This window comes from Athene noctua, chromosome 15, assembly GCF_965140245.1.
Source record: "Athene noctua chromosome 15, bAthNoc1.hap1.1, whole genome shotgun sequence".
Classification (NCBI taxonomy): domain Eukaryota; kingdom Metazoa; phylum Chordata; class Aves; order Strigiformes; family Strigidae; genus Athene; species Athene noctua.
Window position 1 is genome coordinate 11,836,002 of NC_134051.1, and position 27,961 is coordinate 11,863,962.

At 38.8% G+C, this 27,961-nt stretch overlaps 2 protein-coding genes across 2 annotated transcripts; both read right to left on the reverse strand.

The window, feature by feature from the left end:
* Positions 1 to 4,629: 4,629 nt before the first annotated feature.
* Positions 4,630 to 13,177, reverse strand: LOC141966418 (acyl-coenzyme A synthetase ACSM4, mitochondrial-like). The gene is made up of 13 exons (XM_074919110.1): positions 12,977 to 13,177; positions 12,022 to 12,232; positions 11,398 to 11,605; positions 10,879 to 11,022; positions 9,973 to 10,129; positions 9,279 to 9,358; positions 8,424 to 8,547; positions 7,839 to 7,919; positions 7,630 to 7,731; positions 7,144 to 7,271; positions 6,378 to 6,477; positions 5,552 to 5,671; positions 4,630 to 4,716 (listed from the first exon to the last, which is right to left on the reverse strand). The coding sequence occupies exons 1-13, from the start codon at positions 13,175 to 13,177 to the stop codon at positions 4,630 to 4,632; spliced, it is 1,743 nt and encodes a 580-aa protein (XP_074775211.1).
* Positions 13,178 to 17,042: 3,865 nt separating this feature from the next.
* LOC141966402 (acyl-coenzyme A synthetase ACSM4, mitochondrial-like) lies at positions 17,043 to 27,616 on the reverse strand. The gene is made up of 13 exons (XM_074919073.1): positions 27,416 to 27,616; positions 26,955 to 27,165; positions 25,437 to 25,644; positions 24,446 to 24,589; positions 23,439 to 23,595; positions 22,484 to 22,563; positions 21,392 to 21,515; positions 20,560 to 20,640; positions 20,309 to 20,410; positions 18,727 to 18,854; positions 18,520 to 18,619; positions 17,756 to 17,875; positions 17,043 to 17,129 (listed from the first exon to the last, which is right to left on the reverse strand). The coding sequence occupies exons 1-13, from the start codon at positions 27,614 to 27,616 to the stop codon at positions 17,043 to 17,045; spliced, it is 1,743 nt and encodes a 580-aa protein (XP_074775174.1).
* Between the last annotated feature and the right edge of the window lie 345 nt (positions 27,617 to 27,961).

A 27,961-nucleotide genomic window follows, 5' to 3' on the forward strand; every position in this document is an offset into this window, starting at 1 on the left:
AAAATTCTACTATTCCAAAATAAAAACTGACCGTATTTCTAATCTGATTACTAGGTTTGATTAGAGGAGTTTTAGGGTGCACTGCCAGCAACTACTTGTATAGTCAGAGCTCAGTGACACTTGCCTTTCTTGGGTATTTTTAAGGTAATTTTTTTTACATATTGAAGAATTAATTTTCAGGATCATGAGATGTAAATTCAGAAGATAGAACAATAACAGCTTATACCACCTAAAGGAGAGAGCTAGAGTAAGGCAACACAGCAATCACTAACTTGATGAATAACATTCAGCAGAAAGACTAAGATGAATAATGCAATTTTCTGCAATCAAGTTTCTTTCAAGCCTGTTCAAATATAAGTTTCCAAGCCAGATGCTGGACAACTTTCTGGTTTTTATTGCTTGTTGCATTCCGCAAATGGGCCTTAAAACTACTCATAGTGAGCACAGTGGCATTCCCAGAAGACTGGAGTCTGGGCAGCCATGTCATGTCCTCGCAGCGTTCAAGAAGAGAGGTGACTTAGGGAGGCCACATTTGCTTAGTGGCCTTCCTAAAAAGAATAGCTAGGGGATGTTGCTTCAAGGTATAGGAGAATTCAGAGAAGGCACTGCCAGAGTTTCACAGAATCATCTAGGTTGGAAAAGACCTTGAAGATCATCTAGTCCAACCATTAAGCTAACACTGACCGTTCTCAACTACACCACATCCCTCAGTGCTGGGTCAACCCTTCTCACACCCATTTCATTTATAAATTGTGTTCTTTTTTATTCTTACAGGGGGACTATTGAGACTCAGATCAAGTATTATCATAATACTTGGTTTTACACCAACAATCTGAAAAGCCTTGTGAATAACTAAAACCAAACTCACCTAATGGCTGCTCTGTTTTTCATTATGGCTTTATGCCAACTTTCTGTATTGTGGGAAAGGAGATGAAGTTGTAGATCACTTATAAAATGCTCCTGCTCAATGGACTGGCTAAAATAACACACACGAAGTCACAAAAATCACCATCCAGCAAATCTGCAAGACCAAGTTCCAAACACATTCTGGAAATGTAGTAAGGATTTCTAGATATAAAACTAAATATTAACTTTCTTACTAATGCAAGCAGAGCAATTTTATGTGCCAAAATACATTCACTATATATATATACACACACACACAGGGTATCTATGTATATGTGCAACTTTAAGCATGTACTACGAATTTCTACAACTCAGTCATTTCTCATTATGTGTGACAGCATAAGCATAGTATATGAAAGGATTATTTCGCACATACTGAATATAATCTTGATTCTCATTTCATTTACCTCAGAGAGGTTCTTAAAGCAAAAGATGGGGTCTTATGTTCATGCCTATTTCAAAATAGTTTTCAGTATAAATATATGTTGCTTGTTCAAGTTAGTAGTCTTATACTGTGCATAATAACATGTCTCAGTTTAAAAACATACCAAATACTCCCAACCTTGCATTGAGAATTCCACTCCTGGCTAGTGGTTGGAAGACAAGAGACATAACTTCAGAAGAAGGGGCTACGTACACATTGTTCTCATCATACCACCAAAACCATGGATTTTGAATCCTGCTGCAATAAAACTGCCAGTCTCCCATCTGTAGCAATGCATTTTCAGGACTTGTGCTGCCACTATCCCAAACCAAAAAAAAAATTATTTGACCACTAAGGGGAAAACATTGAAGAGGAAACATGTTGCCTGACCCCAGCTGAAACTGAAGATTTCTCTATAAAACATCAAAAGAAAGAAACAAGTCCTCTAAAAGAACTATCATAGGTTATTTTAGTTTGCTGACCTTAGAACAGCTGTGTTGCTCATTCTAAATAAACATAAAACACCAAAAGAAAGGGCTAATTATATTATTATCTTATTATTTTCAACCTGAGGCTGAAGAACACAACTTCCTTCTTATGACCCATTTGTTTCCTTGTCACCCTGATACAGGGAGAACAGGATTGTCTTTGCAGACCTGAGGCAAAGCGTGCAGAGGCACCAGCAGCATTAACACCTGGGTGAGGTTGTTTTGAAACCTCATCATAATGTCGCACTTCTGTAATCCCTATAGAGACCATATGTACCAGAGTCACCATGTCCCTTCCACAGGCTTTGGATGAGAAGCTAAACTCTCAGGGAATAATGCATCAAAATATATTTGATACAGAATACCTTTTCTGAGGCAGGTATTAACTTTTCTATTGTGTCTGAGAATACCATCAAATTGAAGCTGGGCTGTAAGTGTGATGGAGATGAGGTCTCAAAAGGGAAAGGCTAGTCGATTGAAAATTTTGTTTTTCAGCCAGAACAATACAATCCAGACAAGTTTCAAGCTTTGTGGCTCCAAAAGAAAGCCATGTGCTGGAGAGAGATTATTTTGCTTTCAAATGCTTGTAGTTGCAAGTCTGTGTCTCTGAAATAATTTTCCACGGATCAGAGGAAATGTATTTGTCACATATTGGTGACTGTCTGATCCTGGGCAGAGGAGGAGCATGAAACAAACCATGTACCTTGAACATGAGACAGAAAAGTGTACTGAATATCAATGATAAGAAGTTGCTGCAGCATGGAGCAGAGCACCTCACAGACTACAGCCACAGCACATGGCATAAATAATCTGGCAGTCTGCTTGACCTTGATCCCAGACCATTCATGCAAAAAACTGGGTACTAGGGCACAACAGAAACACAGTTTTTAAGGTCAGCTGAGCAAGGGATTACTGTAAGTGACAGTTCTACCATTAAAGTCTGAGGCAAATTATTCTAACAAGCCACACTAGAATTTAGAGGGTGAAGAGTCATGACCCCACTGAAATCAGTGGTAAAACTTTTGTCTTCAGTGTGGTAGTTCCATTGAGATTTTTTTTTTTAAGGCTTAGAACTTTCCCAACTCTGAATTTAGTTGCCTGATTATGGGTCTTAAAAAAAAAAAAAAAAATCAACCTCCCAATCTTCAGACATTACTGGAGTTTAACTGCCCAAAAAGCTAACTGCAGGGATAAGGATAGTTTCCAGGGGCTCTGATTTTCTGTTTGTACACTTGTATATCATTCCTCTTTTTGTGGATCTTTTGTTGTTTTGTCCAGTTTTTATTGTTTTTAAAGACTTGTTTGATTGAAACCAAGCAGAAAGCTCTAGAAGATGTAGAGTCCCTGAAAGGCCCAGGAGTACAAGGCTCTTAAAAGAAATGAACTGGGTACAGAAAGGAGCTTGAGGGAACAAGTGACATGGCCAAACAAGTGCATTGAAGAAACTAATGATTAGTTTTACAAACACATAACCTAATGCTCCCAGAAACCTTAGGAGTGAAATAGTGACAAGTGTTATGTGGAATACTAAGGAGCATTACAAAAAATGAAGCTACTGTCAAAATAATGAAGTAAGCATTGTATTTATTGACAACTGGTTTCATTTCAGCAGTTGCTAGTACAGAAATTGTTTCACTGACATAAGCAAAGTGTTTACTCTCTAGAAATATAATATTTCACTTTCTGAAAATTAGAATTCTCCAAATCTTACTTTACAGCTGCAGTAGGTACAGAACTCCAGGCATTGAGACACAGCGGTAAAAGACCTTCTTTCCTGCCTAAAGATGCTATTGTTCTCCACCAATTTCTTCTTATTTAATGAACAGAAGAGGACTCAAAGGCTGGAGATGTTTTTGTCAAATAATGAAAATTCATGCCAGAAAATTAAATCTTAAGTAAACAAAATTTTAAAAATCTGAGGATAAACAGCTAAGAACTGATATAGCCTTAAAGTTTGGCACTGTGTACACTACAGTACGTGCTTCTTCATAAAGCTCAGAGCTAAAGGTTAAACAAAGATGTCATCATCCAAGCCAGACCAAGGAAGCTTTTTCATTGGTTTCACCTCTAAGTGGTTGCAGAAATAGGTTGGTCCTGTAGCAAGTGTTTACCATGACAGAGAACCATGGTCTGTTCTACCAATTGGGTCACCTGCCCAACAGCAAACTTCATTTTAAAGACCACCAGAAGTGGTACAGGAGTTTTGTCTATTGTGTGGGAAGATCAGAATAGAGGGTGAGCAATGAAGCTGCTTCTGTATGAGAGAGTATTTGTGGATAAAGCATGGGAGAAGCTGGCACTGCCTGTCATCAACATATATATTAAACAAGAAAGGTTTATGAAGGTCTTGTGGTGGTGCCAATAAAGAGGATTCTTTCCACCATCAGTAAATGGTAGGAGGGCTGCATTCAGTTTAAACATGCTGCATTTAAGGACCAAGCACCTGAACCATTCAAATGTATTTCTTCCTTTCCTGCAGCTTGGAGCTAGACAACTGATATCAGCAATATCTCTTCACTGATCTTGGATGCCATTTAAAAGAGATGGGTCACCAGCCAAATTCTGGTGAACTTGTGGACATTCAGGACTAGAATTGTTGTATGGTTTGTTCCCTTTCTCAGCAATGCTTCAGGAACAGAAACTGTGTTACTGACATTAGAAGCTTTGCAAGCATCATCACATCTTGGTGTTATCTATAGTTTTTGATGCCCAGGCATTCAACAAAAATAGAACAGAAAGAGGGCAGTTATATCAGAGAAATTTATATAGTGTTACTGGGATGAAAGAAGTTCTATTAAATTCCAAACAATGCTACATCCGTCCCCACTCTTTGTTTCTTAATTCATTCCTCTTGATCTTCCCAGTGACTGTCTTTGGCAGCTCTTGGACAAATTCCACCTAAATAAAAAGACAGAAAACAATGTAGCATGTTCTACAGAGATGGTTTTTCAAGACCGGCTCTCAGTGTAAGTAGAGAACTAAGAGGACTCCCACCAGTAAGAACTGCTTGCCTAAATGACCAAGTCCAACCCAAATCGAGGCAGCACACTGTGCCACATGTGAAACAATTTCTTTGGCTGCCTACATAGTCAAACATCTGTGTAGTTTCCTCCCAGCTAACCAAACTGGGTACTGAAACATGAGTATTGTAATAGAAGGATGAATACCTAAATGGTACCAGAGGTCAGAGATGAATGAGAAAAAGAATTAATAAAGGGATGTTATTAGCACAAAGTCTTTAATAATCCTTAGTTCCTATGAGTTCTACACAAGTGAACCAAGGCACTGCTACGACCTCTTTTCCTGTAGTGCTGGGATTACTGAGAAACACCAAGTGTATGCTCCTGGGCTTTCCTCTTATTTATTAACTATGAGGACCAGTAGATCAAAACATTCATATTCAGTCAAGTACTACCCTAAAGTCATCAGAGAGTGCTTGGTTGAAGATTCAATACAAAATGGAGAATTACGATTGTGAGCCTGACTTAGAACATGCAGATCTAACTAGGATATCATATAAAGCGTGTAAATTTTTGAGAGGTTTAAATAAACAATTTACTCAAATGCATGAAAAACAATGTAAACTAATGTTATTTAGGAAAGATTTTCTGGAGCCAGTGCTCTAGCTGAATCTTTACCGCTGTCTCTTTTAGGTGAATTGTGAAAATCAAAATAGTAATTCTCCTGAAATTTATGGAAGGGTTCCCTGGTTTAAAATCTCAGAAGCATTTACCTTTCTAGGGTATTTATATGGAGCGGTAGTTTTCTTGACATGCTCCTGCAAGTCACAGGCTAAGCTCTCCAGGTCACTGGATGAAAAGGTTGGGGACAGGACCACAAACGCTTTCACAACCTGTGAGGTAAGGTCAACAAAAGTGATCTGATACCATCCATTTTTAAGAGCTGATACACACGTTACCAGTGAGCAGTACTGCTTAGTCATGATGTGCAAAAGGGAGGAACAGAGAAACCAGCACAGTATAAGGAATGGTTTTGCTGAGCTTTTGCACAACGTATGTGCAGAAGGGAAAGATGAAAGCATAGTTTTCCTGCCCTCATTCCAAAGCAAGAGGATTTGCTTTATCCTCTCTGCGGGGGTCAAGAAGATGGAGTAATAAGAGGTGTCTCTGCAGAGTTCTCCCTGAAGCTGTGGGACATTTTGTTTCTCTCTGAAGTTCACAGTGAGGACAGTAGGCCCACATCATCCCTGCACATGACTGTGCTTTCTCCAAAAGTGTAGCCCAAGCCTAATGCTAGGGCAGCTATAGTTTAACTTTGGCTACATCAAGACAGCCCAAAAAGACAAGCACTTTCTATGTACTGAAATTAACAACAAGGGGAAAGTAAACATCACTGTAATGTTCTCCACAGGATGAAAAGAAACTAAGAGCAAAGGCATCTAAATGGGAAGGGATTTTGCCTGTCACCCCAAGTAGGATTACCCATGATGACATGACTGGCTTAGAGCTATATGTTATTCAGTGGAGTAGGAACTGCTTTATATAGTTATATATTTAAACAAATATATTTCTTCCCCCACCACTGTTCAGCATCATTACCTCTCCTCTGAGGGGATCTGGGCTGCTGACAACAGCTGTTTCTGCTACTGCTGGGTGCTCTATCAGGGCACTCTCTACTTCAAATGGCCCAATGCGATATCTAGGCAAGGAAAGAAAAATGTACAATTTGGTTTTATGAGCCAGTATGAAATGTTTTTTAATTGTCATACTGAAGAAAAAAACGAAACCAGACCAACAGTCAGCTACAGAAACTTTAGGCAGAACGGGAAAGCTGGCTGTGTTAGAAGATAGGAGCATTTCATGGTGGTCATGTGGTACAGGACTGCTGGGGCTATGGATGCCTCTCCATCTCTCCCCTCTCCTTGTGGCTCCTAAGCTGGAGTTCCATCCCACCCTGATAGTTGGGGGTCTGCAGCACCAGCTGTTGCCACGTTATGGTATCACATCATGAAATATCAAATTGTTTCATTTCAACATGTTAAAAATAAAATGTTTCAATGTTCTTTGAATCCAGTAGAGATGTCCTTCAATTTTAGTCAAAAACCAAACTAGATTAAAATCCCTCTTCTGCCAATGGAAACCTTCACTTTTTGTTGAAACAGATGAGATATTGCAGGGGAAACGGATACAGAGATGCCACTGACGTCATCAAGATGATACTGCAGGTCTATGAAAAGCTAATATTAAAAGCAAGTATTCTTAAGACAAGAGGTCAATCACAGGACTATTAAGTCAGAAGCTAACCAGGAACACAAAATGCAAAATTATATAATGTTAGATTTATAAAGGAAGCATGCAAACTAACCCTGAAGAAATGATAATGTCATCGTCTCTTCCAATAAACTGAAAATATCCATCTTCGTCCATAGTCCCTCTGTCTCCAGTGACATAAAAATCCCCACGTTCACTTTCTGCAGTTTTCTTAGGGTTATCCTCAAAGTGGTTTATAAACAGTAGTTTAGATTTTGAGCATGCATTAGCTATACATTATGCTATAATGCACGTAACATTAAATGCACTGCAGATTAATTTTTCAGTCAAGGATATTCAAGAATTGTACTGACTTTGCTAGAAAATACAATAAAATAGGTTTAATTTTTTAGAAAAAATCGTAACTCAATCTTGAGCAAATTCTTCTCTTCCCTTTTCTAACATTCATCAGTCTAAAGAGACAAATTACTCTCATAACAAATAATAAACCGGTGAAAAATATTCAACCTTCTGAACCACTACACAGTTGGAGAGATTTTAGGGAGATTGGTGGTGGTGAGGAATAAAATAAAGTCCTTACTACATATTCAGAGAAAAAACCAATTGGTCTTATAGGTTTGCTTCTGACAGCAATTTCCCCCTGCTGTCCTGGAGGCAGAATATTGGCATTTTTGTCTATGATCTAGAATTAAAAACAAAACATATTTTAGTCCAATGGAAGAAAAAAGAGTCCCAAACCAACCAAACAAAAAATCCCTAATGAAAGAATCTAAAGAGCAGCCAACAAACCTGAACATCATAGAGGGGAGCTGCCTTCCCCATTGATCCAGGTTTAATCTTCATTCCTTTAAAAACAGAGCAGATTACTCCCTGTAAAAATCAAAATCAACCCAACATTTTACAATAGGAAACTACTACATTCACATTCAATTAATTAAATGTATTTTCGAGACTAATTCCAAAGTAAGAAATTAAGATTCACAGGATCCTATGTATCATTGCTGCATGGTACAGATAAGCAAAATCAAGAAACTCTCTGAAAGAATCCTGCTCCATTATCTGCGAAGAATTCATGTCCTCTGAGAACCAGTCTTCTTTCTTAGATTCAAACTCTGCTCTCTTGCCTGTCACTGTCACTTGGAATTTGCTTAAGGACATTTACGTAAATATTAGAGCACATCTCCTCCCAACAGTCCACGTGAGGAGAGCCATGAAAGGGTGTTCTTTCATAGGTTATAAGGGGAGGAGATTATGGAAACTTTTACAGAAATGTGAAGGGAAAACAGGCTATGTTCTTTCAAAACAAACCTTAAAACATCATAAAGCAAAAAGGAATTACAAAGATTTAATAGAATATTGACCCTACAGATGTACCATTTCAGTCTGGCCATACACTTCATGGATGTCCAGCCCAGTCTTGCTTTTCCACTGCTCCATGACTTCTGGGTTGACTGGCTCCCCTCCACTCATGCAGTGCTTCAGGTTCATGAATTTGTAGCTTCACCCAGAGTTAAAAAACAAGAGAGGTAGTACTTAAATCTATTGGGCAAGACAAGGAGCATGCAACTATAGCCAAATAATACTGGAGAGCCGTATAGTGGGAGAGTTAGTTCCATGAAGTGGGGAAATCAGAGGATTCCTGGTCCTTTGGCTCCTGGTACAGCAAGGATATCAGTCTGTGCTCAACACTATACATATGAGTAGTAGTAGTAGGCAGAGTTAAACACACATGAAAAATAAGGTAAAATTTTTGCTGAAGCCAGCTGGGATTTAAGGGCATGCCTATAACTAACCACAGAATGATTTGCTGAGCCAGGGCCCTGATTGCTGACCCTCTGCAACAGCCCAAGTGAGAAAGTGCAAGAGGGGAGGAAGGAACGGTGGCAGGCAGTGAGAACTGGAGCAGGGGATGAGGTATAACTGCCACACCAAGTCACTCCCTCACAGTTATGTTGACACTGACTTTCTAGGATGACAGTCCTTCCCGAAGAATGGACAATTAATGTGGTAATTGAAAATTATGATAAAGAATTTAACAGGTGCTCAGTTTCTCTGTGTTTATTCTACGTTTGATCATAAAACTCATCAACACTTACAGATTTTGTATGACAGTTTTTTCATGAAGATATTTTAAATTACCACCCTATTTTGGGTCAGGCAGCTAGATCTGGGAGTTCACTAAAGTTTAGTGAGGGTAAATTAAACATTAGTAAATAAATCTTGACATACTTGGAGAGATCATTTTGCACCAGCATGCGGAACAATGTTGGAGCACCAACCAGCACGTCAATGGGGAATTTGCAGAGTGTCTAGTGAGTTAAACAAGAGGGACATATGAAGCTCAGACAAAAAACTGCCTTGTGGATGTTCAGTAAACAGGTGATACAGGGGCAAATGTAGCTCTTCTTTCTATGTAAAAGCATCATATGCTCTCTGTTGGGTAAGAAATCCTCCTACACTTGGTGTAATATGCAGAGATTCACAGTACATTTGATTGGAGAAAATCCCCTGCTAACGTGTCTACATGACACCCAGACAGCACAGTTTGGAGCATGGCCAGAATACGCCTGTCTCTGTCTACATTATAAGAAGGTTTTCACCTTCATCTTGGCTTCAGTTTCAGTCTGCATTAATACCAGCTGATATTACTTCCACAGTCACTAGAACAAAAGGCAAGCAATTAGTGCTGCTTCTGGATGCTTTTCATTCATGTGCTTATCAGCTATAAGCAAAATGTAGGAATTAACCACAGGTTTGGCCCCTTCTGTGTACATTAAATATGCAAATAGGGGCTTTACGCAACAGTTACAACATCTTGAACACAACTATGGACACAACCCTCAGGAGATCTATGGATGCTCTTAAGAATTATTTTTTTGTGACTCTTCTGCAGATTAACACATCTCCATGAGTTTTTCCTTACATTTAGGATGTCTGCTGATTCAACCTGTGGTAGTTTATGTATAAAGATGCATGATCCAAAAACCCAGGGATCAAAAACAGATGACAGTGAAGCAAGTATCCATCCTGTGTCTGCTGTGCTCCATATCACATCTGAGGGAGTCAAATCCAGCCAGTACCTGAGAGCAGAAAAAAAATGAACAAAAAGACAATGAAAAATTATTGCTTAAAAAATACCCCAACTGAAATCACAAACAAAGCAAAAAAATCCCTCAACAAGCCTAAGATTTCTCATAAGGTACATGGGCACTGGGCACTCTGAATCAGTTTATTTTATGAGCTGGCTGTAGGATAAAAGGGCACCTAACAATGTGTTTGTATAAATACATACATACACACACATACATATATCATACATATATGTATCACATCATATATCAATACATATCATAGAATAGCGTAAGGGAAAGAGAGGAGTCTCCATTTCAATAAAGTGGCTTTCCACTGGGTAGGAAGATAGGGCTGAAGCAGCAGCGTTCGTGGATGCTGTGATGGACAGCAGGTATTTCAGTTCTAAGGCTGCTGAGGGACCAGAGTGACATGTGCAACCAACATAAACTCTGCCTCTGCTCACCTACATGTCACAAAGCTTTTTTCAGCATGGTATCTCTTGGTTTTTTGCACTAAAGTATTCCAAGATGATGGCTGTCCTTTGAACCACTCTAAAGAAAGGGTAAGAGATATTAATTGAGAAACAGAAACACTGGGGGTGATCCTGCTCCCCTAGAAATCTGCTGGAGATCTAGTCTGATTTTAGAGGGAGAAGCACTGGGGCTGCACATTGGCATTTCGTATTCAGTAATTTTTCATTAGTTTTACTATGCAGCTTCAATTATTTCATGTTCAGCCAGGCTCAAACCTTTCATACCTTTCACTTAAAAGGGGTCTGAAGCCAAGACTACCCTGGGAATGTTCAGTCATCTTTGGAGAACCTGTGGTTCCACTGGTGAAGAAGATACTCATTGGGTCTTGAATCGTTGTTTTGACACAGGAATGGTCAGCAGATTGGTTTCTTTAAAACAGAGGATGCAATTGTGACTTCAATGGTTACTTTATACATGCTTCAGAATATAATTATTGCATATTGCAGAACTCATACTCCAAATAAGCTTCACAGAAGCTCTTCACCAAATTAGACTAAAATATTGTGGAGTTACACTTCTTCAAAGACAGACTTCCCCTTAAGAGGAACAGATAAAACTTCCCAGAACAAGATCACTGTTAGCAAACAACTCTGATGTGGATCAACAATCAAGGAGTCACAATGAACACTTTAATGTTGGCATTTGATGAGTATTTGTAGTTGATGAATACTTGTAAATGAGCACTTGTGGAGAACAGGTCTGCTTTCTGCATCATGACTGCTGTGTCACTAACTCCTACTCACCTGTGCAGGTCAGTGAAGTTCAGCCATCCCTCCCTACCACCTTTGGACACGATTAGCTTGGTTTTCAGAAACTGACACTCAGATGCCACTGAGTCCACAGCAGGAGCCACTGTGTCATTGGTGATGATGCACGTGGCCTTTGATGCCTGGAGTCGATATAGTATATCTTTGGCTGATAGTGTGGATATTCCTGGAATTAAGACAATTCCTGGAAGAGCAATAAAGTTAGTTTGGGATGGCATTTTTTACATCTGATTCTTTTCTAAGAAGCTAAACTATTATATTAACTGTTCCCAAACTAAGATGAATGTGCCCTGGCACTCCCAAGCCAAACAGTTATAGTGGAGTCATGCAGCTGCTTGTGTCCTCCTGTAAGGAATGAAATGTGGGCCTGTCTCGTGAATTCCACAGATCTTCCCTGACTTCTGTCATCTCCAGGCCTACTACACAGGCCACCTGTCTTATGGAACCTAGTGCAGAATCTTCAGGACTGCCTATATAATTGGTAGCTAGGCCACTCACTAGATTATTAAATTATTTTTCCTTTATAAACCGTATAAATTCTTGATCCTCTCAACTGATTTGCATTAAGCAGTTTCACCAGTCTCAGGTATGCTCACTGACCTGCTCGCATGCAAGCCACATTCACCAGCCACCATTCTGGGATTCGTGGCAGGATGACAACAATTCTGTCCCCCTTCTGCAGTCCACATACTTTAGTCAGGACATTGGCCGCTTTCCGAGACAGGAACGCCAGCTCCTCAAAGCTCCACTTCACTTCTTCTCCTTTTCCATCTACCCACCAAAAGGCAGGGTTTGATGACCTCTTTCCAGCCTACAAAACATAGGGATTCAAAACCACATTTTCCTCTGAAAGACCATGAAATTGTAATGCACAAGAATCTGCAAATTATCGAAGATACTAATATTTAACAACTGGAATATAAGCTATTATTTTTCCCTTGTCCTTAATGGATCAAGATTTGCTATGAATCAAGCTCAGATATTCTCAATAAATTCTTCTTTTCTGAACCTGAAATGTTTACCAGCCCAATTGTCTCCAGACTCATGTCCGAGTCTGGATCCTATTTCAGTTTAAGCCTTAAGTGGAGCATAAATGCTCTGACAAAATAACAGATACTGTAAATACTTTACATAAAGTATATACAGTTAAGTGGTCTCTAACTACAGGGCATCCGGTCAAATGAAGAATCCACTTTGGAGAAAGGCAATTAGACATTTGTGGGAGAATTCTCCCTAGCACGCAATATTATTGTTGTTACCTGTATTTTTATGATGTGAGTATCTAATATTATAGTATGCAGAAAGAATAAGCACAGCCATTCTGAGGACAAATCAAAGTCAAAAGGAACTTACCATTGCTTTTTCTACCTACATAGGAAGCACCAAGGGTCAGAACCACTTTTCAAATAAAGCAGGAAAGAATGAGACATTGTGTAATTTTCTAATGCAAATTGGTCCTGGCCACTACTTTCTTTGATAAAAGAAAAACTCCCGGCTTGTTTCAAATGATATTTTTAATTAAAGTATCTCATCTGCACTATGAAAGACAATATACCTTTTCAATCTCAGACCATTTATCCAGTACATCACTTGCAAAGTTAAAGTACTTCGGTATTTCCTGCTCGCCCCGCCTGACAGACTCGTACTGTGAATATACATCAGAGGCCAGCAGCCTGGGGTGTCCATGGAAAGTCCTGTTAGGAGGCTTCAGAGTCCACAAAGATTTTAGAGTTCGTAATTTAAGCAACAATTTCATGGCAGAAGATGATGTATGTAGATGCTGTAGAGTATCTAAGAAAACTAGCAAAATTGTTGCTATGAATCCTGCAACAGCAACAAGAAAAAGGAAATAATCTTGAGATTATCCAAAGACAATTCAGTTACGAATTGATGAGTTATAAATTGAAGTCACTTAGGCTAGTCACAGCCAAACTGATTTTTTTAACAGTTCAATTAAATGTGAAGTTCCCCATCCTGCTTTTTTATATTTGTTACCACCAGCTTTTTAAGGACTTACTGTACTTATCTGGCATCTTGTCTGTAGCTCAGCTGATCCTTATATATTCTTGATGTGTTTTTTGCGGCTGCTAATTGCCCACAACTCTCCTTAGTCAAACACAGCATCAGATATTATTGTCTGCATTATAGGAAGATTAATGTTTTTTACACCAGAGCATTCACTAGCTTATTCTCTATTCCTTTTCCTTCATGTAGAGCTGAAGGATGTTTTCAGACTACTTCCATCAAAATTTTCACTCTTTAGCTTTAAGTTGCTGACTGATTTATCCATTCACCACATATATATCCCAAGAACCTTCACTTCAGTAATCCCTTATGTAGGCCCCCATTTTGATTTAGACACTTCTACATTTGCTGGCTGTAAATGCCCTCTTCCATCTGTACTCAACATAATGATCCTAAAAGCTCTCAAGTCCAATTACTTTCTTCCTTTCCATTCCCACTTTTTTTTTTCTCTTTTAACATTATTATTATTATTTATTATTATTATTATCAGCCTAGATTGCTTTAGAAATGTGCTCAACTCTAAAAATTTTAATGGTATTTAGAGGCTTCTTGTAAGTGCACATCAAGGTTATCAAACATGATAAAAAAACCTGGCTCATGTCTGGAAGAGCCAGCAGTCAGAGCAGGAGTCAGTGGAATCCTGGAAGCTTATGATGATTCTAAAACCTGTGTCCATCTATTGATTCTCCTTTTTCAACCACAAAACACAAGTTACTAAACTCAATACAAGGTTAGGTGAGTGACTGTTGAAATACAGGTTAATTTTCTTTTCCATTTTTACAAAGGATGAAGCCACCCACAAACTAGGAACAAAACAATAGGTAAACTCTTGATTAAATTCCTTTCCATGTGGAATTTCTGTGGCCTGAGTGAAGTTGCAAAGTTTTGCCCTTTGTCCCAGGTTTTTAAGTTCATTTTGTGTAATTTACCTCTTGTCCTGATGTCGAAAGAACAGAGTTAAAAGTTATAAAGATTCCAAATTGAGCAAATATGCAGGCTTGTGGGAGAACATCCAACCCTGATCACATTGAAACCTTAGAAAGTACCTAATCTCGAACAAAGACAGCGCTCCCTAGATCTCAGTAGCGAGCTCCTTTGCACTTGGATTCACTGGTGCAGGATTTTCAACCTGGAGACTTAGTTTATATTCGCACTTGGAAAGATGAGCCACTGAAAGAAAAATGGCCCTACATCATTTTGCTGACCATCTCCACAGCAGTAGAACTGGAAGGAATCAGCTCTTGGATTCACTACACATGAGTCAAGCAAGCTCCTTTGTCAGAACTTAAAGATGAGTGGAAGGCCACACTGACGGCTAAAGACTACACTGTTGTGCAAATGGACCATAAATGAAGGATTATGCACCTTCTGTTCTTTTTCAGGTGTTTCGGTACTTTTTCAGTGTGCTGATTGGGTCTCCACACTAGATGAAGAACTCAGTTTTGGGACAACGGTCCCGTGTCTTCAACCATAACTACTTATCCTTGCATCTCTGATGCATGAGTCTCAGTTTTGGTTGAAATTTATTCCCCTAGAAAAAGCAATTTATTTAACAGTGGAATTATTTCCTTATTCCTTAGCAGGAGTTTTTACAGTAATATTTAATCTTTCTATCCAGTGAATGAACTCAAATACCTGGAACTTGCACAAATTAATCTTTTCAGTGGTATCTGACAGCATAAAAAATCTGGATGCAGATTTTCCTCCCAGAACAGATACACTGTCAAAACCAACAGTAATTCACGGTGTTCTCCATGCTACATGGAGGCAGAGAAATATGAGCAGCTGTAAATAATCCTATAGGATATAATTTGCTCCTGAGAAAGAATCATAGGACATGAATATAAAATTGTTATTATGTCCCTAAATGCCACCCACTTCAGAATCAGGTATATAGAGCAGAAATGTATGTGGATGGTACTTAAATTTTAAATCAAAACTCTATTAACAGGACCTGGTGGAAAAAATTATTCTAAAAAGGTTTTACTGGTGAAAAATGTTCTTTTAAATATTTCCTAAATACATCCATAGAAAATAGAAATTAATAAAGGGGTTTTATGTCATATTCTGAGATACACATTCATGTTTATTGCTTTTTCTTACTTAAGGAAACAACTGCCAGCAAAAATATCAGGATTTTTAGTGAATATAACCTTTGAGGTTGTGACCTCCACTGTTAATGCTAAAAACCGATGGATCCACTTTCATTCCTTTAAGAGAAAACCCTAATAATTTTGATTATTCTTTTTAATAATATAATAGGATATTTCTCATTTCTTAGTCTGCTCTAATTCTATGATTTAGCTACAATCTACAGAGTTCAAAGTACTGCAAAGACAAAATCGACACAATATCCTGTAAACAAAAGAGGAGAGAAGGAACATTCAGGAACACTATTCAAGATTGGAAATGGTATTCGAGATTGGCAAGATGAAAAACATTTTAAATAGGATTCCCTAGTGGTCTCCAAAAATGTCTGCAAAGTTTTGCTATGAGAACCTTCAACAGTTTTTAGCACGTTTTCACCTGCAATCACAGAGGTGAAAACGAAGAAATCTGAGGAAAAGACCCAGTAATGGCAAAGTCCTCTGAACTGCTGCAAGAATCAGAAATTGCTTTTCCTGATTTAGCACCATCTGCTTCTTCTCCATGAACAGCAATACTAGGAATTCAGACAAACGACACTTTCCTGACCTGTTTGTTGTGGACAGTATAGATTGAGAGCTGGCTGGGGTAGATCCTCTTCATTCAGTTCATTCAGCTTTCAGGACCTGTGTTTCCCAAACGATGTGCTGTAAAGATTAGCCTTTATCTGGAGACACGAAACCTGGATGGTCTGTCAAAAAGGATTTGGAGCGAAACCTTTTCTATTTTATTGTTTTCTCCTTTTGAAGTAATGAGAACAGAACATAGCACAAAACAGACCAGGCAGCACAATTATTTCTGTGGCATAACCTTTTTCTTGTAATCATTTACACCGTTGTTGTTTATAATTTGCACCTTAACCTAAAGCACTTTGTATCTTCTCTTTTTCCCAACTTTAACCATTTAAGTAATCACAAATTCATCAAGATGAAGAGAAGTAGTTGAAACAATATCTCTTTCTCTTCCACTCAGAAAGAATTTGAAAATGTTACAGTGATAGTTTTTGAAGAGAGAATATCACTTCACTGCTGATACCCACTGCAGGACAAAGATTATTTTTATTAATTTATCATTTATTTGTAGATTTGTAATTATCAAAATGTTGTAGTTACACTTTTTTTAAAAAAACTTATTTTTTTAAAGGAAGCTGTTTATACTAATTACAGTAGAAAAATTAAACCTTTGTAAGCTCCTGGATCTGTCCCTTCTCTCTCCCATTTCTCATTCTTAATTACTTGTACCTTGTCCCTTCTGAAAATTTGTAGGTTGATGGCAAAAGTGGTTCTAATATCACATATCCTCAAGCCATATGAGTGTTATCTCCTTCTTTTTCCATAGCTTGATTTTCCATATGTTCTCCTAGTGCTCTGGGTCGTGACCACATGTCAAATGTGATGTCCCATGCTTGGTATGGATGACAAAAATTTTCTGTCCTCAGTTTCCGGATCATGTCATACCCTTCCCCACTCTTTGTTCCTTAGAACCTTTCTTTGGATTTTCCCAGTAGCCGTCTTTGGCAGATCCTGAACAAATTCCACCTGAAAGGCAAAATTGCTCACTTTTAGCATTCTGATTAATCTCCCGGGTGCAGGGAAAGACACACCTTTATTATTATGGCTGGTGTAAAAAGATGGGAAGCTGCACAGCTTGGGGTTGGGACATTCCTTACCTCACATTTTAGCTGACCGCACGGGCAGTACTTGCAGGGACAAGTACCACAATCCTGAAGAGACGAGTGCTTCAGCTGACAGGACAGAGACTTATTGGTCTCTTTCCTGGTTGTAAGGGATGGATTCAAACCCCTCTGATGCCAGTAGGAACTTCCCTTTTGTTTTGGCTGAGTCTGAACAAAGCCCAAGGGCGGAACTGATAAGAGCTGAACGCCTTGCCCAGTTGAGTTGCTGTGAAAACCCTAGTACTTCATGAAAGGAAGACTAGACCCTATAAAGGTAAGTTACATTACTATTTCCTCCCTTTGGGTCCTTTCTAGCACAAAGAGTGAATGCAAGGCTACTGTTGCAACAGATTCTGTAATTTACTTTTATTTTATTTAACTATGGTAGGAGTGTTTGTCAGAATACAGTTGAAAAGAAGCCAAGGCAGGACAAAAATGTTCAATTTTTCATACAGTTAGAAGACCTATCTTTTTTTGTGGTGTACCTACCTTCCTCGGATATTTGTAAGGTGCAGTCACCTTCTTGACATGTTGCTGAAGCTCATGAGTTAATTTTTCTGGATCGTGTGATACAAAAGCAGGAGCTAAAACAACGAAGGCTTTGACTACCTGTACCACAAAAGTTAAGGGACTCCATTAACTTCCAGAAGTGGGAATAAAGGGATACATTTGTTGCCAAAACTGAGTATCAAAATTCAAAATGCAAAAATTTGACGTTTTTCTTTAATTTCCCTTTTCACTGGCTGTTTATTACAGAATGTAATGTTATGAAGGATATATTCTGCAGCACAGGATTTTTTGCTATTTTCCCACTTTTTTTTCTTCTTAACTTTATACACTACTAAACTTTCAAGAAGTTGTAGAACAGAAAAAAAGACAACTGAAAATCCCACCCCAGTGCTCAAAGAAATGTTGCAAAGTTGAAAAATATAAAAAGAGAAATTAAACACTCTGGATATCATTGCCACCATGTGCTTAGTGAGAAAAAGAGAAATAATTCGAATTCTGTTTCTTAGACAAAAAACGCCACAGTAAATCAGAGGAGCCAAACTTTTTTTCCACATCAAACCTTGCAAACAGCAAAAGAATTCTGAAATTCTAAGATCTGTCAAGGTATGGTTTTAAAATTGTTTTAACCCATTTAATTTCAAAAATCTGCAACACATTTAATTCCAAGAAAGCCTAGTGCACATACGGAACTTGATGCTTAGAATGAAGTCCATTTCTTTTTATATATTTTTTGTTCTTTTTACCTCTCCTCGAACTGGATCAGGACTGCTGACAACAGCTGACTCTGAGACTGCAGGGTGTTGTATTAATGCACTTTCAACTTCAAATGGGCCAATACGATACCTAAGGGAAAATGCAGGTATGACAGCCATAGCAAGGTAGCCATTCAATTGTCTTTCCAGATTGAATTTTAACAGGCAAATGAACAAATCTAAAAGCAACTGACTTACCCAGAAGAATTAATTATATCATCAGCTCTTCCAACAAACCAAACATATCCTTCTTCATCCATAATCCCTCTGTCCCCAGTGACATAAAAATTTCCACACACAGAGGCAGCAGTTTTCTCTGGATTATCCTGACAACGATCAGACATTTTGAAAATGTATCTGATTATTAGTGAAATGTAATGCATTTACTTTGTAGTAGTGCTAAATATGATCAAGACAATTTTTTAAGTTGTTCTCAAAATGAGTATGTTCAATTTTATGCCTTTAATTAAAAAAACCCCAGAGCTGCTTTAATTAGCAGTTTTGTGTATATGCATGAGGTGGAAAAAAGCACTTGTGTATATATAGATCCATATTCTAGGGAAAAAAAGCTGTGCTCTATCAAAATGTCCATCCATCATAGAAAATCACTAAAATGTATAACTCTTCAGAAAGACAATTTATCATTGCAGGGGGTTGCCACAATAACCCCCTGTCAATGTAAACTTTTTACCCCTAATCTTCAAGGCCAAAACACAAATGAGATGACCTACAGGAAAAACTTTACTATCTACATTGATCTATTGGGTCTAGATTACTCAAGAAAAACTCTTTGACAACAGAAGACATAATGAAAAAGTGAAGTAGTAGTACTGAACCAAAAGAAGTTTTTTATCAGATAGTGAGCAATTTTTCTGTGCAAGTTGTTTGAGGATGCTACAAATACCTTAATATTATGGGGTTCAGAAGAAGGTTAAACACATAGATAGGTTCCCCAAAGCTTATTCAACATGACCAAATGCAGTGGAGAATATATCTGCCCGATTCTAGTTTTCGCAAGTATGTGCTACAACTCAGCACCACCACAGACGGAATACTAGCTTAGATGGACCTTTGACCTGAACTGAAATAGCCATTCTTCCAGCACAGTTTTAAAGCCTGTTCTGCTTTCAGTGGGTAGAGCATTCCCATTTGAATAGTAATGTTAGATTATGTACACCACTGCCACAAAACCATATGATCATCTACACTTGAGGGTTTTGTGCTGTAGTTTGTCTTTGCGCTGTTGATCTGGTGCACAACATCTGTGTGACAGGCAACTGTACAAAGGTGTCTCTGACAACAGAAATACGCGCATGCTGGAAAGCGTACATTTTAAAGATTTAAAAGATCAATCTGTGGATACCTCTGACAGTGGTATGAGGGAGTAAGATACTTGTATTCTTTGGAAAGCCTCACTGAGCTTCTGACATATTAGAGTAGCCTTTATGAGCCTCCTTTGTGAACACTTAACCAAGAATAGGAGTGGAATGGAAGGGAAAGGAGTGATGCACTGAACATGAAGCCTATGCCAGCTGCCAGGGACAAGTCTGGAACAAGGTAAGCCCTGGTTCATGTTGCATCTTGAAGCAATACTCTGCCAGTCAGTCTGTTCCTGGAATAGCAGAACAATGTACTGATCAGGCTCAAAGCCCTCAACTAACCTGGTGATACCTTGTGAAGACCCTGGATGAAATTCTGCTCCTTGAATAAGCCAACAGAACTTTGCCCTGGGTCTCTCTTGAGCTTCTCAGCAGGCACAGGCAGACCAATTCAGACTTACCACATACTCAGAGAACAGACAGAATGGTCGCTTCGGTTGAACTCGGACAGCAATGTTGCCTTCCACTCCTGCAGGCAGAATAGCCCCATGGTCATCTATGATCTGCAGAAAGGACGTATTGTTATTGCTTTGACTAGCTCAGTGAAATATCTGTTATAGCACAGTGCAGGACAGAGAAGGGACATAGACAGCATTCCCTTACTCTTGTACCCACAACTGCAGCTGAGCTCAGATGTGACATATCAACCTACCTGCACATCATATGGGGGAACAGCTTTTCCCAAAGAGCCAGGTTTAATTTCCATTCCTTTCATATTGGCACATATTGTCACCTGTATAATAGATTATTTTTGAAAAAATTGTGCAACATCTTGTAGACTTTATTATTGTTTGCATTAGGCATGACACCTCTTCATGACTTTGTTGTGACAAGGACTAAATCAGGACTAAAGCACTGTGGTTCTCAAGCACATCGGAGAGGGGTTGAGAGGCATTTCAGGTCAGTCCTGTGGAATGAGGTTGCCTGTGCTCAGTCTGAGCCAGTTGGTTCTTCTGCAAACATTTGAATTTGCAAGACAGCAGATGTGAAATGATTACAGATCTTATTTCAATAACGGGACAATTAATTTGGGACCATATCAAGTGTAAGAGGAGAGAATGCTGAAATCTGACTCTTAATAGTTTCGTTAACATTCACTTACAGAGAAGTCTGGGATGTGAACTGATTTAATATTTTTCATTAAAACCTTGGACAGGCCAAACGAATACCCATAGCAAATGATTTTTTTTAATTTTGCCTTTTAAGTGAAGATGATGAAGGGATCTACTACAGGTTATTTGATCTGAGGTAATCTGCTGTGTTTTTTGTTGTGGGGCTGAAGTCTGTAGTCACAGTGTTTCCTTTAAACATTAAAATATGAAGCTAGTTGATTTTGGAACTATATAATCATAATTATAGATAGCCTCCTTTTTTAAAAGTTCATTTAAATGATTCTCACCTTTTCTATTGATTTATCAAGCACATTGTGCCTCTGGTATTGTTATCTTTGAAAGGGCATAATGCAAGAATTAATGCAAACATACTGTTTCAGTCTGGCCATAACCTTCCCAGATATTCAGCCCCGTCTGGACTTTCCACTTCGCCATCACTTCAGGATTAAGTGGTTCCCCTCCAGATAGACAGTGTTTCAGACTCATGAATTTGTAGCTTGAGAGGAATAGCAAATGAAATATTTTTCTTAATTCCTGAAAAGAGCAGTGAATGGCCTTAACTGAACAGCCTCCCTCAACTTTTGAAGTAAGCATGCCTGAAACTTCACAAGTTACTTTGGCAATTACAATAATCATCCTGTTACACAGTCCTGGATTGGCCTCCTAGATTGCTCATGTTACTATTGAGGATAACGTGGTTTATCTCTGTGTCACTGGATGTAGGTTTCTGGAAAAAGAGTGAGCAAAGGTGTTTTCTTGGAAGAGCTGACAAGAAGGAGAAATCTGAGCAAGAACATCAGATATTCATGGAAAGCTCACTTATGTGCCAACATCCAAGATCAAATAAAACACCAAGAATTTTCTAGAGCAAAAGGAAGGCTGAATAGGAACACAGAGTCTGAGCTCTCTGCTAAACCAGGAATAACTTTTGTCAGGATGAAAGACCTATGTGAGAGGAATAAGTATCTTACTGAAGATGTGAAAACTCCTTACAAATCACACTGACTACTCATAAGCCAAGTATTTTAGAGTGTAACAAACTGGTAGGAACAGCTACCAAATAACTCTCAGCATGTGAAAGTCTTCTAACTGCTCACATCATTCTCATGTATATGGGAACAACTCCACAGTACTCCAGTAATTCCCTGATCCAGTGCTGTCTGAAACCTTGACTTAAATTTAACTGTGAACTGTATTCAGAGGAGGTGACAACTTAAAAAAAATAATCTCATTTGTTTTGTCTCTGCTGTCTTTTCAGAGACCCATTCCTGAAGCCTGAATGGCCTAAGGTGTTATTCTCATATTTAAGAACATAGCTTTATTTTCTGAGAGCAAATTTTGCTAATTAAATTTCCTTTAATTGAAAAAAAATTAAGCAACATAAGGAACTAAGCAGTCAGAGCTGTCACAGCATTACATCCCAGCCTCTCTCTGCTACCCCTGCAACAGACAGATGTGCAGTACCTGCTCAAATCATGTTGGACCAGCATGCGGTAGGCAGTGGGAGCTGTGCAAAAGGCAGTGATGGGATATCTTGAGAGAGTCTAGAAAAATAGAATTTTATTTTGTTGAAAATAAAATGTAATGGGGAGTCTGACTCTGTAAATGTGCATGTGATTAACACAATTTATGTGCTCAACTGTCTGCCAGATGAAAACCATAAAAATGACACATACATTCAACACAGAGAATGACTATGGATTAGTGACTATGAATCCTGACCTCAGAGCTGTAACAGTCAGTGCTACTGCTGTAGAAAATATAGTACTTTCTGTCCAACAAAAATCACTCGTGTATATGAATGACTACTGAGAGTAGTAGCTCCAAGACTGTTTTCTGGTTTCCAAGGTAACCGTGTCCCAGGCTCAAGACTAAGTGACAATAGTGATCTAGACCAAAGCTTTTCCAATTTTATTCTTGGGAAAGTCTGGGTCTCCTCTCCACACAAGAGGACAATGTTGAGGAGAACAGGCCAGCTGACTGGTTTTGCAAAATGGTAGAGAGGAGGAATAGGCATTCTGACAACTCATTGAAAATTCAGGATAATGGGGCCCCGATTCAGGTCTGTGCCATACTCTGATTACTGGCCCATGCTCACCCTGAGCCCAAAGTAGCTGGGAGTCCGTATCTGAAATGAGCTTTAGGCTAAATACGGGATGAGACAGCAGTGATCCTGAATTCTTTTTATCCTGCATCTTTTACCACATCTCCTCAACACTGTAGCCATGTCATGTGGCCTAACCAGGAAGGAAAACACTTGCTCTTCTAGCTTACTGGGCACCAAAGGGAGGGATGATTCCTTGGGATGTGGGAAGTACTATCCCTGCTGCTACAAGGTACCCATGCAGGGGAGCCCAGATTGTTTGTTTCACTTAAGCAAAATGGAAGTAAAACTCACCGTATAAAATGATATGCTTACCTCTGCAATAACTGCTGGTTTGAACTGTGGCATATTGTGCACAAAGACACATGATCCACAGATCCATGGTGCAAAAACACTGCTCCAAGCTGCTTTTACCCAGCCAGTATCAGAGGTATTCCACATTATATCTGAAGGAGTCAAGTTCATCCAGTACCTGACGATAAAGCAGAGATGAAAACAATGCTTCATAGAGTGTGAGAGACTGAGGCACAGGTCTCAGCATCATTAAAGGAAAGGGTAGGAGGCTTCCATTAGAGATGTAGCATCAGCAAGTGGGTCTCTTTAGAAAGTTAAACAATCTCTTATTTCCCTTCGCTCCACCCTGTTTAACATTTCCAGTGTTTGCTTTTCTCCCGAACAGTGCAATACATCCTTGGCTTGAGTTGCAGAATCTGGATCTAGATCAAAAACCAAGCAGGTCATTTGGAGTAGGCTTTTCCCACCTTGTGGATTAGAGACATCAGCTAAATCACATCTTATTTCTCTAGGAAACTAACCAATTGCCTCTGTGGACTCTATGCCACCAACTTCCAACTCAGAATGCCTTGGGAAATGTATCCTTTGATCTTCATGAAATTTCTCACTCCTTGGGAAGCATAAATAAAAGATGTACAATGAAAGCAAATCAGTACCAAGCCACAGATTTAAACTGAACTCTAACTTTTTAAGGTATAATGCTATGGTCCAGGGTTGCTTTGGTTCTCAAGTAAGGTTTATATAATACTAAGGCACTTGACTTTATCTGGTTTTGCTATAAGGATGCTATCCTTATTGCTAGTCTGCAATCAGCCCCCTGAGCAACAGAACACTGTGTTTCATGATCTCAGCCAAGTCTTCAGGATTTTAATAACGAGGGTTTCACCATGAGAGGGGAAAGGTGAGGAGGAAGCAAGATCCTACACTCATGAAACGCCTACATTTACTGGAGCTGTTACGGTCACATTTTCAATTTAATTGCGATCATGTCACTTATTCAGGACACTGGGAGCGACTGCAAGGTATACCTGCCACTGGTTGCAAATCCGATGCCATAACTGCTGTGGGACTGCACCACCATTTTTGGAGAGCCTGTACTTCCACTAGTAAAATAGATCAGCATTGGGTCTTCACTCCTTGTCTTGACACATTTATGGTCAGCAGATGTCACCCTTCAGAAGAAACAGTATATGACAGTTACTGTACATAGTTTTTCACAAAGGAAGCAGGTTTTTTTAAGGTTTAGGAGACAAACAGGAAAATGGCCCCAAATCATATGACCTCACTAGATAGTTGCATCAGATACCACAGGTAAGAGTTAGAGAACACATTTTGTTAGCCATGAGTGTGCTCTGTATGCCATAACTTTCAAGATGTAAGCACCTACAGTACATTCCAGTCATTTTGTCTACCACTATTTTGCAAGAGCACTCAAGGTTCTTATATGGAACAGCAGATAGATGCAAAACCAACTTCTGCCTCAAGACATACCGTCTCCCAGTCTGAAGTCAATGGGGGCCACATTCAGGCTATTATGCCTTAGACACGTATTATACCATTTATGTTCAAGAGACTGATGAATAATTCTGATTGTCTGTGCTACAAAGATATTCAAGAGAAGAAATCACTGATGCCACGTTAGCTGAGCACCAAGAGCTGGCAGTGGCTATCTTCTCAAGGAATTCAAGAGGCATTAGGCTGGGCTGTAGAAGGAAAAGCACAGAACAACTGCAAGATTAGTACTTCCTGTGCTTGTCTTTTGATCACAGTAGAAGCAGACAGCTTTTAAAAGCTGGCAGGCTGCTAAGTAAGGAGAAGCTGAAAGACCTGAATACAGCTCCCAAAAAGTGTTTTTGAGGAATTTGTACTTAATGCAGTGATTACAGTGAGCTGGCAGAGGGATGCAAAAATGTAACTCATTTGTATTTTGGAAATTAATCCCAAGTCTCAGCAATGTCCCCTGACTGACACAGCATCCTTCACCTCATAGGGATGATGGTAATACTGCTTGATACTCACACAAAAAGTTCTTTGAGGTTCAGCCACCCATCTCTCCTCCCTTTGGCTACAATTAGTTTGCTTTTCAGAAACTGACAGTCAGGCATGACAGATTCCACTGCAGGTGCCAGTGTATCATTGGTAATAATGCACTTGGCCTTTGAAGCCTGGAGTCGGTATAAGAGGTCTTTGGCTGTTAATTGGGATGTTCCTGGAATAAAGACAATTCCTGGAAAAAAGCAACAAGCAATTTAGAAAATCGACCATTCGTTTTTATTATGTTCACAGGACATGACCCAAGCTGTAGAAAAGCTGAGCTACTTGCCAAGAACTTATTCTTTGAGAAACACAGGTCAAGTTTAACTCATGTTTGAAGGCAGAGCTTGGGTGGATTTGTGGCCTAGGAACGGCCTGGGATCATCTGGTTCTGAAAGACCTCCAAACCCTGTAACACTGATGTTGAGTTTTGTGTCATCCATATTAAAGGTATCTAGATGATGAGTAAGATCTAGAGTATTTTTGAGCACTTTCTTCATGATTTGTAACTCAGGAAGGAAGTGCTGAGATTATCACACCCTTAATTAAGTATATGAATAAGGCCAGCGTTTGGATTATATTTATATTTTGAATAAAGACATTATTTATTTCAGTAAGGAATGAATGCCTCTGATATGGCATAAATAGATTGAGGTCAGGTAGTTTACATACATTGCTCAGTCAACAAACCCCTCAAGCTTGGATTCATTTTGTTATGTGAACAAACATAAGTGTGGATACGGAATACAATGTGACTGAAATCATATCTCTAGAGAGGGGAAAAAAAAAATCAATTTAGAGCATTTCTATACCTCCTTTTTCCAAGAATTTCAACAGACTTGACCTACAGACCAATTTCAGTCTTCTTGCACCTTCAGAGGTGTCTACGAAATTTTACAATTGGGAAATTGAGGCACTGAGATACTGAATGATGCTTCCACACTTAAGTCCAGAAAATCTTGGATATGATAAAATTGGATTCATTGAGTCTTAACCCCATTTACACCTGCAAGAATCACAGAGTTTAAAAGTGGGACAAAAATACTTGATCATGTCCCTGTTGATGTGCTGAATTATTCCATCATGGGTGTTCAGCTGTCTAAAAATGCAATAGATCAAATTCTTCCTAAGAATTTGCAAAACTGTAACAGCAGATCAAAAAAATATTGAATTATTAACCCGTCTAGTCATGTAACTAACCGCATTAAAACTGGCCACACTGATAATGTATCTGGTCAAATCTGGTCTTAGACTGTAACCTTTCAACTTCACTGGCTTCAACTGAGGATGCTGTTTAACTGGACCATGTCTGTTCAGCACCTAGTACAATGTTGCTTTGGTTCCTGTGTGGGTGCTGCCATGCTCCTTCTATGCAAAAGCTGAATTGTACAGGGCACAGCATCATATTCCTGCTTATGTTTTTCTCAAATTAATTTAGCCCATTTTTTTTGTATCTTCTATTTATTTTCTTTCTACATTCAAGAGATCATGAAGGTCACTCACCTGTTCGCATACAGGCTACATTCAGTAGCCACCATTCAGGAATACGAGGCAGAACTGCTATAATTCTGTCTCCTCTCTGCAAACCACATGCCTCAGAAAGTATATTAGCTGCTTTCCTAGACAGAAATCCCAACTCTTCAAAGCTCCACTTCACCTCCTCTCCTTCATCATTTACCCACCAAAAAGCTGGATTTGCTGGTCGTCTTCCATCCTAGAATGCAACAGAAGATACTAAAATAAGAAGACAAACCATAAAAAGTTTCATTTCAGTCCAAAATAATTCCAGACCAAGCAAATCATCCCTGGCAACTAGTCTCTTAAAGTGATACCTATATTTCTGACAAAGAAAATAAAATAGTGCATTCTACTCTGCAACTAATACTATCCAGTATTCATCAGGAAAATCATTTGTATCATCTGAGATTTGTTCCAATGACTACGAAGTAAAAGAAAAATACTACCTTTTCCAGTCGCAACCACTCATCTAAGACATCACTTGCAAAGTTGAAATATTCCGGCAGTTCCGTTTTACACTGGTTTATAGAGTCATAATATGAAATAATCTGTGATGTAAGAAGCCTGTTGCATCCATGGAAAAATCTGCAAGGAGGCCTGAGAATCCGCAAACACTGAGGTATCCATGATTTAATAACTGTTCTCATGATAAACAATGCCTTATCAGACAGTGGGAAAAAAAGAATCAGACGGATGCCTACAGGAATCAGTCATCTGAAATGAAAGAAAATATATTTTAAAATAGCCAGGTATTGGATGCTGTCTAGTTTGTAATGTTGGATAAATTAATGCAAACCAGCTTGAATAAACAGGTTGTTTGTGCTCCTCCTTGTTTTCCCCATTATTTTATGTGATTCTTAAAATATGTTCTTCCTTTTCTGGCAAAGAAATTGTGCACTGTTTTTTCATCATAAACTTTGTCCTCTACTTTTTCAGTTGATGAATGAATCTCATACCTCTAAATTTTCACTTGCCAGTCCTTTTCTAAATAT